At 52.1% G+C, this 12,060-nt stretch overlaps 4 protein-coding genes and 1 non-coding gene across 5 annotated transcripts; 2 read left to right on the top strand and 3 right to left on the bottom strand.

Annotated features, from left to right (window-relative positions):
• Positions 1–22: 22 nt before the first annotated feature.
• Positions 23–101, bottom strand: CONPUDRAFT_t107. The gene has a single exon. It is a non-coding gene; the product is annotated as a tRNA-Gln (tRNA).
• Positions 102–1,086: 985 nt separating this feature from the next.
• Positions 1,087–1,653, top strand: CONPUDRAFT_64705 (HSP20-like chaperone; the record flags this gene model as incomplete). Its single annotated transcript, XM_007775164.1, has 3 exons — positions 1,087–1,223; positions 1,277–1,493; positions 1,555–1,653. The coding sequence occupies 3 exons, from the start codon at positions 1,087–1,089 to the stop codon at positions 1,651–1,653; spliced, it is 453 nt and encodes a 150-aa protein (XP_007773354.1).
• A 2,186-nt stretch (positions 1,654–3,839) lies between these two features.
• CONPUDRAFT_130992 (HET-domain-containing protein) lies at positions 3,840–7,261 on the bottom strand (the record flags this gene model as incomplete). Its single annotated transcript, XM_007775440.1, has 2 exons — positions 3,840–4,482; positions 6,655–7,261. Coding segments are annotated over 2 exons (1,248 nt in total), but the record flags the coding sequence as incomplete, so codon positions are not given.
• A 289-nt stretch (positions 7,262–7,550) lies between these two features.
• Positions 7,551–9,318, bottom strand: CONPUDRAFT_130989 (methionyl aminopeptidase; the record flags this gene model as incomplete). Its single annotated transcript, XM_007775439.1, has 7 exons — positions 7,551–7,972; positions 8,027–8,095; positions 8,159–8,208; positions 8,264–8,474; positions 8,532–8,631; positions 8,687–8,835; positions 8,890–9,318. The coding sequence occupies 7 exons, from the start codon at positions 9,316–9,318 to the stop codon at positions 7,898–7,900; spliced, it is 1,083 nt and encodes a 360-aa protein (XP_007773629.1). The 3' UTR covers positions 7,551–7,897.
• Positions 9,319–9,859: 541 nt separating this feature from the next.
• CONPUDRAFT_111312 (uncharacterized protein) lies at positions 9,860–11,793 on the top strand. The gene is made up of 4 exons (XM_007775438.1): positions 9,860–10,504; positions 10,577–10,642; positions 10,814–11,106; positions 11,167–11,793. Exons 1-4 carry the CDS (start codon positions 10,015–10,017, stop codon positions 11,683–11,685), a joined length of 1,368 nt encoding a protein of 455 aa, XP_007773628.1. The 5' UTR covers positions 9,860–10,014; the 3' UTR covers positions 11,686–11,793.
• The last annotated feature ends 267 nt before the right edge of the window (positions 11,794–12,060 follow it).

Raw genomic sequence — 12,060 nt, 5'->3', positions numbered from 1 at the left:
CGAGATCGAAAATAAGACAACGAGGCGCTACCAGGGCTCGAACCTGGGTTACAGGAATCTCCGATCAGAATCCTGAGTGATAACCACTACACTATAGCGCCGGTATCGGCTCATTTTTGCTGTGTGCCTACAATCAGATAAGGATTTCGGAGTGCGCTATAAGCTCCGACCACAGTCACTCCTCCGAGTAATATCCCAACAGACGTGCTCCTGCTTCCGACGTCGACATGTCTGCAAGCTTTGACACTGGCACCTTGCATCACTCAATGACCTCTTGGCAACCCCTATTGACGTTCTTGCATGCCTGCTGGAGAAGCATCGATACGAATTAGTGGCAGTTCTTGATAGTCAAGTTCAAATTATCACAAGCGACCAAGTCGGTGGTCAGTGAACGGTACGACTCGTGTTTATCAATGTAGTCGCGAACAAGACTTTGAACGTTCGTTCTTCGCAATAAACCACAAGCAGATGTTTCTATCTCGTAAGTTCTCACCCGGAACCGAACAAGTTGCGAGACCCTAGTTTTGGTGCTGCCCCCGTCTCATACGTACCACTTTCCAGTGTGCCAATACTATAGGTGACTTTGTGGTATCTTTGTTCTGAGAATGCTTTGCGTTGGGAACTCAGAGTATATACACAATCAAAAACCACTGAGTGGAGGTGGATTATGATCGGCCCTTTCAGTCTGTACTGCCAGTGAACTGCGAGGAGGAAGGCGCGGGAGTTCGGGACAAGGCTGGAAAATCCTAGAACACCTCTGAACAGTCTTTCCTTTTTGAGCTAAGGACAAATATGGCAAAACAGTAACGCCGGGGATCCCTGCCCTCGCAGACTCGCATTCCCCACTGCTGTGTCTTTCCAGGCAGTTCCAGATCTCGCTATGTCTGACCCGTCACTTCTCGCGTCATCACAGCACAGTTTCTTGCCGCAAAATCACCTGCACATACGCAGGCACTGGCCGTCGACAAGTATATAAAGCTGGCATGCAAATAGATCTCTCAGAAACAACAGTCGACGGCCCTCCAACAACAGAAGCCAACTCTAGCCGCTTGCTTGACCTAATCTCATCTCTTCGTACCACCCATCATGGCTCTTATTCGCAGTGTCTACGACCCCTTCACCGAGTTCGGGCGCTTCTTCGACGATGCCTTCCTCACCCGTTTCTCGGGTGGAAGCGCCAACGCGAACCGTGACGTTTCTGCTCGACAGCCTTTCCGTCCCAAGTGCGCGATCTTTTCTCTATGTATCTGATATATCGGGCTGACTCTTGTCGCAGGGTAGATATCCACGAGGACGCGAACAACACCGTCACCGCGACCTTCGAGTTGCCCGGACTTAAGAAGGATGACGTGAGCATCCAGCTGCACAACAACCGTCTCACCGTCTCCGGCGAAACAAACGTCTCCTCTGAGCGCGAGGAGGACGGGTTCGCGGTGCGCGAGCGATCGTTTGGCCAATTCGAACGTACGCTCAGGCTTGCAGAGGGCACCAAGGTGGGTTGCGCGCGCAATCTTATCTATGATCAAATGGAGGTATCTGACGTCGAATGTACAGGAGGAGGATATCAAAGCGAACATGCAAGATGGCCTCCTTACCATCACGTTCCCGAAGGCGCCGGCCGAACAAGCGCCGAAGCGTATTGCTGTCTTGTGAGACTCTCTTATCCAAGCCTGCAGTGATTCGCATAAACAGAAGGATGTCCTGATGTTAGTTGTATGAGTACGATTTGTATGATATGTAGTCGCATCATGTTCACACCGCTCTGTGCATTATCGCAATGGCACCGATGTTTCTCGTTCATTGAGTCACTACAGAGTTTGAACGCGTGTTGGATCCAAATATGAGGCAAGGTGTGCCTTCAGGGCAAGGATGAGTTCATGCACACACATGAAACGAGTCGCATTAGAGTAAGCTAGAATAAGTCGTTGCTACGGTGCTCGTAATGATATACACGGGGAATGTTTTTGCTATTGCTATGAGTCCTCGTTTGCGAGCGCGGGACTCGGAGCAGCCTCAACTTTACGCTGGCCGAACGCGATTCGACATATTCATCGTATGCTTTCTTGCATATATCAAGAACCATCCATGGTCCTGTGAGACCATAGAACACATATCTGAGGGTCGCAAAGGTTGTCTAGTACAAACCCTTAACCTCACAGTTACAATAGTAATCTCTTCTACGATATAGAGTCGATAGCCTGCCGTAATTAGGTATCGGCGATGCGCAAGAAGCAACGAGCAAACTTACAACTGTCAAGTTCGTACCGCTCGGCTCGGTTCGATAATACAAAGATTCTATACCACGACTTACCCCTGAAAACAAAATCCGTCGCGAATTAAGTAGGTGTGATCGTAAATGTATCAGGTGCGCTCACTCCTGATGATGAGAGTGCACCGATATTAAGGACTTGTAAACACGACTTGTAAGACTAATATGGTATTAACAGATAGTAAGACTTACGTACGTGTGATCTAAGAAAGAAAAACGTATGTGTTAGCAAATGTATGAAAATTTACCCGTCCCACTCACAATCACAGCTGACAGAAGTATTACCACCACACACAAATAAACAAGTACGCAGACACTCACCACGGCGTAAAAAAGCGCCTTACCGAACCAGTTTCGCGTTGACGCCCGCCGTGTCTGTTCATTTTACGATCAGAAAGAGACGATGTTCAACATAGTCGTGTCAAGCGTACCCATACGAGGTCATGTCGGAGACTGTACAGCCTCTAAGCGGTAAGAGTAGTAGCAACTTCTTCACCTTGCGCCAGACACGTAAGTTAGTTGTCGCAAATGCAAGACGACCGCTATATGCATTATTTAGATACGTAGGCTAGAACGTGACAGAAAGAATTTAAACGCGTCTCTTCTGTCAGAACCCTGAGTATATGTCAGGTAACCAGCTCGAGTCGGCACTAGCGCCATATCACCAACGTTACGGCTGTGTCGGCGCCAACCGCTGTCGCCACTCCCGTACGGATGAGACGAGACAGTGCTTGCGGCTCTCACAGTGCAGCACAGTGGAGTGGGTACTCCTGGAGAAGACGACGACGAGACACCTCGTATAGCTGGGATGAGTGACTACTAACACGCGCGAACACGCTATGTACCGACTACGCTGGCCATGCCGGCCCTAAACTACGCATCGTGCCTTCCTCAAGGCTCGGTCTGATCCTCCCTAGTCCAACAGGGAAAAAATTAGTGCCAGAAAAACTCCGTCAAACATGGGGTATCAGACAAAATTGCAAGTAGATTGAGATCATCTCGGAAGCATAATCACATAAATAAAAAGGCTGCACATTGGTGCATGTGAGCATCTAGCGATAATTACGCAGGTGAAAGAGTGAGAACTTCTGCCCAATATTCTGTGTGTCGAGGATCATGTGTTCTGCTTGGAGGCTCCGTGCGCAGTTCCAGGTATACAAAGGCCAGCAGCTGATATCAATGTGGCAAAAAAAGAATATATTACTTTGGTGGATGGTGTCCAGCCATCATGATCTGGGATCCATATCCATGGGTCGAACCTTGGATAAAGCAAGGCTACGTAAATTTACACGCATCTTGTAAATGTTCGTGATGCGACCAATGTTCTACTCATGATGTAAATCTCGTACATTCTGAGCTAAAGTAAACGAACAAAAGGTTTCGTCACTACAAGTAAACTGTTTTCACCATATTCCTCTTGACTCTCAACGGAGCGATTTGAAAAGGAATGTCTATTGGAGTGGTTGCAATCCTCATCCATGACTGGCCTTCGTTGTCTTGCGTTAGCGGGTCTGACGTTCCCACTAGGATCCATCCTATTAGGGGAGGGTAAATATCCACGTAAAGCTCTCTTGAATGCGGGTCTTTGGTCAATGTGTAGATTGTGGCGCCGAAAGCATAGGACCTCATGACTCGGATTGACCTCAACCCGATATTCTCCAACAACTTGACGTTTAACTCGACCATAGGGAGAGAACCATTGGTAAAAGAGAAGGTATATCCTCCTTCGCGAACCTTGCTGAGGATCAGAGGGATGATGACAATGGAGTGGCGCAAACCCTTGCTAGTGAGGGCCATATCCGCTTGAAGACCGTACGCTGATGGATGGATTTTCGGTTGGTTCAGATAGCTGGCCGGGGAAGCGGGCATGCACCGCGTGGTGAAATGCTGAGCTGAATGTCCTGCCCAGTTGAGTATGGAGGGATCACCGCCGGAAATCATGATGGCTTCGACGAGGCGACAGAACGCCCGGTCGAAGCCTTCTCCGTACGCTGCTGAGATGGAGACGTTGAAGATGCCCATGAGAGAGTATGCTACATCCTCCACTCTGGTGACCTCCCGATTCGCTGCCCACTTCATGCGCTTGTCAACGTAGCGAGGAGATGGATGAAACCGCTCTAGGTCCTCCAAGGGTATCCCGGTAACTTCGGAGGCAACGCACAAAGCGATGTCAGTCACCCGTCTCTCGTCGTCCTGTGATTTGTCACTCTTTCCTCCATCACCATCTGCTTGTAAAATAGAGAGACAGTCCCAGGTCTTGTTGAAGAACTGGATCCTTCTTGGAGCTAAAAGCTCCTGGAGCGTCCAGCCTCTGCGGAACCATTCATCGCTGACCATGTCCTCTAGGGACATCGTCTGATCAAGGTGGGTAATGCAGAGTGTTGAGTTCCGATACCACTTGAACATTGACCGGATAGACTCGTCCAACTCTGCGCTGCTCGTCTTGTCAATGCAGCACGTATCAATCCACGCATAATGCATGCCCTGACGCGCCGCCTCGGCGCAGAAACGAACGATTTTGATCCACCCGGCGGACTTGAAAGACCGTTTCTGTCCGAAGTCTTGGAACGATACCTCGTCGTCCGACCACCTGTGCGAGAGAATGGCGTAGCTGACCACCTTCTTGACTAAATGCTCGTTGGAATAGTTTCCCAGGCGAGAACTGACTTCTTCGAGCTCGCCAAATTGGATTTGGCCGATGACAGGCTGTAAGTGTTCCCTCACCTCCCGACGCCCCACGAGTTTGAGATCGCCGTTGGCATTGCACTGGATTAAGCGTATCGGTATGTCGTTCTCGACGTATCTCTTAAACTCTCGTCGAATTTCGTTCCGTAGCGCATCTGAGCTGGATACATCTGGGCTGAATAGGTACTTAGATATCCGGTCAGTATAGCGAGAGACTCTTCAATGGCTCACAACATAATGCCCTTGAATTATTCTATTGGCGAGTCGCAAGTGATTCTGGGAGAAACGAAACACGCGGAGCGATTGAATGATAATAACTGATATGAAGCGGAGAATGAATACTCGGCTTGGCTGTGAAACGGCCGTACTGGTACATACAGGACTTGTACAGGACACACTCTCAAAGTAGCACAAATATTACTTAGTTCCTGAGACCTGAGTATCAGGTCGGTTCGATATGCTGTGGCCGCTGTGGTTTCCTGTAGGAAAATCCCGAGATGATCTTATTGGGCCTATGCAACTGACAGGATGAGGTAACGACAACACCCTCAGGCTATATCAAACGGTATGGCCGACACGTTTGGACGGTCCTAGTCCTGGAGACGGCGACTGCAAGAGTACTCGTATAGCAGGGATGAGTAGCTACGAACACGCGCGAACATGCTATATACTGCCTACGCTGGCCATGCCGGCCCTAAACTACTGCATCGCGCCTTCCTCGAGGCTCGGTCCAACCCTCCCTACTCCAACATACGTTGTACTTTTATCATCCTAGATGTACCATGATAATAGAGCATTATAAACTACGCAAGCAACAAGGTATCGGATCTACAAGTATATGGTTTCTAACATATCCTTTTTAAGCATCAAAGGTTGGATATTTTCCGGATGAATGCATATTGGCGTGGTCGGAACCCTTCTCCACGACATGTATGTCGCGTGTTCCCACATCAGGAAGAAGAAGTCTCGACTCGTCATTTTTTCGAGAAGCCATCCGACGAGAGGAGGGAAAACCGCCACCTCATCTTCCTCCGACCGTCTCGTGATAGGAGTGAGAGGAAAATAACTTGTGACGCCAAGGGCGTAGGTGCTGTCACTTCTCGGACGGCCGCCATTTTCCGAACTTGAGTCCTCCAAGCTGGTAACGGTGAATGCGAGCTTCGAGATGCCCCGTGAAGGGTCGTCGGTCAACGAGAAGGAATATTTTCCATTGCTGAACCCTAAGAAATCCAGAGGAATAATGACGAGAGGAACACGCAGACCCTTGCTAGTAAGGGCTACATCCATCCGACATATGTTGTGAGAGCTGCGCTCCGGGTGATTCTGATAGCTCGCTGGTGACGCAGGCATACACGCGGATGTGTGATTCTTGGCTGGAAGACCTCCCCAGTTGAGGACGGAAGGGTCGCCTCCGGCCATCATGATAGCCTCCACGAGACGACAGAATGCGCGATCAAGGCCCTCTCCGTATGCCGTCGAGATGGAGACGTCGAAGAGTCCCATGAGAGAGTACGCCGTGTCCTCTTCCCTAGTGACCACCCGGTTTGCTGCCCACGTCATGCGCTCGTCGACCTTCCGAGGAGATGGATCAAAACTCCTCAGCTCGTCCAGAGGTATACCTGTCACCACAGCGGCAATTTCCAAAGTTTGGCTGAGCGAGGTCGGATCCTTGTCGTTATGAAGTGAAAGAGGAGTGAGACGGTCCCAGCTCCTGTTGAAGAACTGGACCTTTTCCGGAGCTAAAAGCTCCTGGAGCGTCCAGCCTCTGCGGAACCAGTCATCCCCGGCCATGTCGTCCAGCGACGCAGTCTGGGAAAGGTGGATGATGCAGAGTGCCGAATTCCGGTACCACTTGAACATGGACCGAATGGACTCATCCAGCTCAGCGCTGCTCGCTTTGTCAATACAGCATGTGTCGATCCACGCGAAGCGCATGCCCTGGCGTGCTGCCTCGGCGCAGAAACGGGCAACCTTGGTCCATCCAGCTGGCTTGAAGAACCATATTCTGCCAAAGTCATGGAAAGTGACTTCGTGGTCCGACCACCTGTGGGAGAGGATAGCGTAGCGGACCGTCTTCCGCACCAGGTCCTTGACGTGTGCTCTCTGTGCGTGAAGCTCGGCACCTGCAGGCTCCCCCAGCTCAAGCTGGTCGAGATGACGTTGGAAATATTCTCTGACTTCTCGACGCCCAACCAACTTCAGGCGTCTAGTGTCGTCGCACTGAATGATGCGTATTGGTATATGGTTATTGACATAGCTCTCGAATTCTTGGCGGACGTGGTTTCGCAACGTGTCTAAAGTAGACATGTCTGAGACGGATATAAGGTTAAAGGTGAAAATCGGCAGAACGGTGGACTACTGACGCACGAAATGTTGTTTTGGCTTCTTCTATGCCAGCGGGACAGGTCCTGGGGAAAGCGGGTCAAGCGAGGCAATGGACATGATAAGTATGGACATGAAGCGGAGTGTCCCGCTGGCTCTGGTGGTCTTATCGCTCCCCAAGACACCCTTAAGGTACTGTATCGTAAAGCTAACCTTGGTTCGTAAGGCGTCAATCACGCTTCTTTGAGATCTTGAGATACTGAGATCCGTTCAAGGTGTGCGCAGCTGTGGGCTTGGCCTCCGAAAAGACAGCAATAAAACGAGCAAGTGAATTCCAGCATGAAAAGAATGGCTGGGTGGCATCGTGCAAGGTGCTCACACCCGGCACGCCGCGTACTGGTTGACAACACGACTAAAGAGTTATCGACTGCGTATGTCGACAAGAAAGTCTGATACCAGGAACATTCGCCGTAGAGCATGGGTAGGCTCCCGACAAGATGACGACAGAACGAGACAGTGAGGATGTCAGACAATCCAAGTAAAGCAAATTCACGTCGAAAGCAAATGGGATAGATAACGAGACGGCACGTCGATACATGCGAGCACCTAGCGTTACGCGAGTTACCGAGTGAGAACCTCTGCCCCATCTTCTGTGATGAGGACCATGTGTTCTGCTTGGGCGCTCCGTGCGCAATTCTGGGTATCCAAAGGTCAGCGGTTCAGATCAATGTGGCGGATAGAAGGCCGTACCTCAGTGGATGCCGTCCAGCCGTCTGGGAATATCCATATCCTTGGGTTCGATCCTTGTATAAGGCAGGGCTGCGCAAATTGCAATGCATGGTGTAAGCGTTCGCGAAGCGACCTAGGAAACAAGAATCGTACCTCGATTGTGAAGCAGTGACCAGGCTGCATGATGCCCGGCTCCTCGTTCACTGTATCATATGTTTTATTAGCGCGAAGAGTACGGCAGGAGGGCAGAAGGCGTACGAGTATGGAATATCCACGGCGGGCGATGGAACTCTCGCCCGATGCCGTGTCCCGTAAAAGACTGGCAGACAATGTGAGGAAGCTTTGAAGCAAGGACATGGTCGTGTATTGCGCGCGCAATGCCTGTAAAGGGGGCTCCAGGTTTGCACGCTGCAATGCCGGCTTCGAGGGCGTCGGTTGTTGCCGAAACGAGGGCGCGGCCTGTGTCATCCTGTAATGTTGGATAAGAAACGGACTCCAGGGGCACGGTGGCTGCAGTGGAACGTACAACGTCGCCAACAAGGAAGGTGTCGGAAGTGTCTCCGTGGAAGCCATCGAGGTACACGGTCACGTCAACGTTGACTATGTCGCCGTCTTGTAATGGCCGGCTGAGGCTTGTGTCAACCCTGGTGTAGTATCAAGCGAGCCAAACGGGATGCTCACTCATCGGGTATCCCATGAGCAACGATGTTGTTCACACTGGTGCAGCAGGAACGGGGGAAGCCGGAGTAAAGGAGCGGAGAAGGATACGCCTTCCGCTTCACAATGTACTCATGGACGGCGCTGTCGATGGCATTTGTAGTAACGCCTGGCTAGTTACGTGTAAATAAGGCAAATGAAGCAGATGAGGACACAAGGGTGCTCACCTTGACCAGCGTCCCCGCGTAATCCCGCACTTCGCTCGCCAGACGCGCTGCCTTTCTGAGCCTGCGCTCGTCCTCGCTGCCTAGTCCTATGAGACCGTCGCCACTGTATGGCTCTGGTTTCCCTTCCTCTCCAGTGGGTTGCATCGCGTAATGTGGGCGTCGAATGTGATTCGGCACGGTCCGGGATTCGATGTGGTCCACGCCCCAGACATAGGGTTCTTCGGGGAGGATAACATCGTACGCGCCGAACTCTGTGGGGTCAGACTGGTCGCCATCGAGTGCTTCATATGTGTGCTTCCGCCTCCGAAGGATACTTCGAGAGGCCGAAATGGGGGGAGGAGCTGAATATAAATGGCGAGCGGAAGACAGCAGCGGTCTACATGTTGCGCGTCGGCAGCTTGGGTTCAATCTTGAAAGACGAGGCAGCATGACATCGTAGAGAGGTATCAGAATACTCAAGCGTTAGTCGACGCTCGTGTTGAACGACGTCGAGTTGGAAAGTAAAGGCAATGTGTCGGCTGGATGCCAAGTTTAGTTCATGATGCAGCGGTCGGATGTTTACATCTGTTTTCCAAGAACTTCAGAATCTAACATGAGCAAACAACCGCTTCCGGATGTGCCAGCCTCGCAAAATCTGTGATCTCAAGTCGCGCACTTGCGTTTTGTTTTTCCAAGCTGTCGTTTCTACTCAGGCTCCTCTACCGCACCATGCCCCGTGGCACTCAGCGCGGAGGGTATCCTCAAGGAGGGAATCCTTCACAACCCTCGTCAACATACGACGCGTACGGCGCATACGGGTACAGCGCCTACTCAAGCTATTCCTCTGGCTCAAGCTACAATCAAGACGTCCAGTACGACTACAACGCCAACTACGCAGATCCATCAAACTCGTATGGCCCATATGGCTCGTATAACTCATACAACTACCAGTCTGAACACGACACATATCACCCTCCGCCACGCGGTCCTCGTGGACATAGACACGGTGGTCGCAGAGGCGCATATGCGTACGAGGATCGCTCCTATCAAAGACGCGACTATCACTCCCAAAGCACTTCATCTCTCCCACAACGCCGTTCAAGCCCAAGCTACTCTCCCATACGCGATAGCTCACCCGCCCCATACATGATGAAACCTGCATTTGGCCGTTCATCACCTCCGCGAGACCCCGCCACAAGCCCACCGCGTACCTCATCCCCTCCTCCTATACCACTTCCTTCTGGCCCTTCTGAAGAATACCTCAATGCTTCTCTCGAGCCCTCGATTCGAATACAGGACCCTAGTACATCTCGCAAACTGCTCATCCTCGACCTGAACGGAACCCTCCTTTTCCGCTCGCAGAATCGCCGTGCGCCCGACGGGTCTCAGCCTTACCCACACAACTCTGGTGGCTTTGGGCCAAGACTTCGTTCAGTACATCCGCGCCCATATGCTCCCTCGTTCGTGCAGTACCTTTTCGCGCCGGAAACGCGAGCGTGGCTCGACACGATGGTTTGGTCTTCGGCACAGCCACATAGCGTGGGCGATATGGTGGATAAGGTGTTTGGCGAGGCGAGGGCAAAGCTGAGGGCGGTATGGGACAGGCAGAGTTTGGGTCTGGGTAGAGATCAGTATCGTGAGTCACGGCTTGACTTTTCTTGCATATATGTGCTGACCCTCATCCTCCCCGTCGGCTTTCGTCCCCAAGATCGAAAGACACAGACGACCAAAGATCTTGCGAAGCCTTGGATGCTCCTGTCCGGCCACTCGAATCGTCATGCGTCACCAGAAACATACACCAAAGCTCTGGATCGACACCACGCCTCCGCCAAATCGCTACTTCCCCTCGACCCAGACACCGACACGCCCCCAGGACTCATCCACACCTCCGACGACCTGCTTGACACAGATATTACACCAGTTGCCGCCGCAGATGCCCACTCAGCGCACACTACGCTCCTCCTGGACGACTCTCCGCTCAAAGCACGCCTCCAGCCATACAACCATGTTTGTCTTCCTGAGTATACCGGCGGACTTCGCGCAAAGGATGTGCGTGCGCTTGAGCTCATTGAGCACGAGCGTGGACGCGAAGTGGGGCGACAAGATGACAGGGCTCAAGAAGAAGGAACGGAGGCGAACGTTGGTGCTGTGGAGAGCTCGTCGCCTGAGTCGAAGAAGCGCAAGCGGGCACAGCGGGATGTCTCGGGTTCTCACTCTCCTTCGTCCGTCCCTTCATCCGTCCCCATCAGCGGTGAAGCCCCTGCCCATGATACACGAGAGTCGCAGAAGTGCGAGGAGGCGGATGTCGAACCCTTCGACCCAACTCTGTTGGCTGTCATTGGCGTGCTCGACGCGCTCAAGCACGAGAGCAATGCCGCTGCATGGGTCCGCGCTCGTGGTCTGTTTGCCGCTCTCACCACCGATGGCTCCTTATCACCCCCGTTGACTGCTGTTGACGCTGCAAGCTTAGTCGAAGTCGACGAAGATGAAGCTGAGTGGACTGGTATTTCCACCACCGATGGAGAACCATCCGCGGCGACGGAGGATAATGCTGTTCCGAGCGCGCCCAACGCAGCTGCTCCACAGCTCAATCGGCGCCTGCTCAAGAAACAGCGCAAGCGGGAGGAGAAAGCCACCGCACGTGCTGCTCAAGTCGACACCAAAGCCGAGGGAGGGAATGACGGGGCGGAGGCAGGGGAGGGGGAGAAGATGTGGTTCGCCGACGCTCGCAACTATGCCTGCTGGGTTGCGCGTGGGCGGGGTGCGTTGAAGGAGTTGGGGATCGAGGAGATGTATGGCGTGAGAAATGCAAATTGATGATAGCTTGGTTCGCAGGAGAACGTGGTATAGTAGGTTACAATCTAATCACTGCTTCGCTCACACTACGCATGAATGTTATGACGAGAAGCCCAAACGTCGGGACCCCTTCCGCTCTCTCAAAACATCAATTCTTTTAGCCACAACGCGAGTTCCACCACGTGGCGATAGTCACTCCGGGGCTCAAGCCCTCCGAGACACGTTCTTGCCTCCGACTTGCCTCCGACATTGACAGGTCTCAACCCTGATACATCGGTTCGGTCGGTAGTATCTTGCCAACATCTGACGACATTCCTGCGTATCACCTTCTAGAAGCACTCTTCAAACATCCTTATGCCTCTGCGACGCTCGAAATGGGAAATTCGATTGGAACAG

The sequence above is a fragment of the Coniophora puteana genome (genome assembly GCF_000271625.1).
Source record: "Coniophora puteana RWD-64-598 SS2 unplaced genomic scaffold CONPUscaffold_14, whole genome shotgun sequence".
NCBI classification, from domain to species: Eukaryota; Fungi; Basidiomycota; class Agaricomycetes; order Boletales; family Coniophoraceae; genus Coniophora; species Coniophora puteana.
This window is presented reverse-complemented; position numbering and strand designations above follow the sequence as displayed.

Coding starts and splice junctions, on each gene's coding strand:
- CONPUDRAFT_111312 (XM_007775438.1), top strand. CDS start 10,015: ATGATGAAACCTGCATTTGGCCGTTCATCACCTCCGCGAGACCCCGCC. Junction 10,643..10,813: donor CCTGTCCGGCCACTCGAATC/GTCATGCGTCAC, acceptor ATGCCCACTCAG/CGCACACTACGCTCCTCCTG. Junction 11,107..11,166: donor CTTCGTCCGTCCCTTCATCC/GTCCCCATCAGC, acceptor AAGTGCGAGGAG/GCGGATGTCGAACCCTTCGA.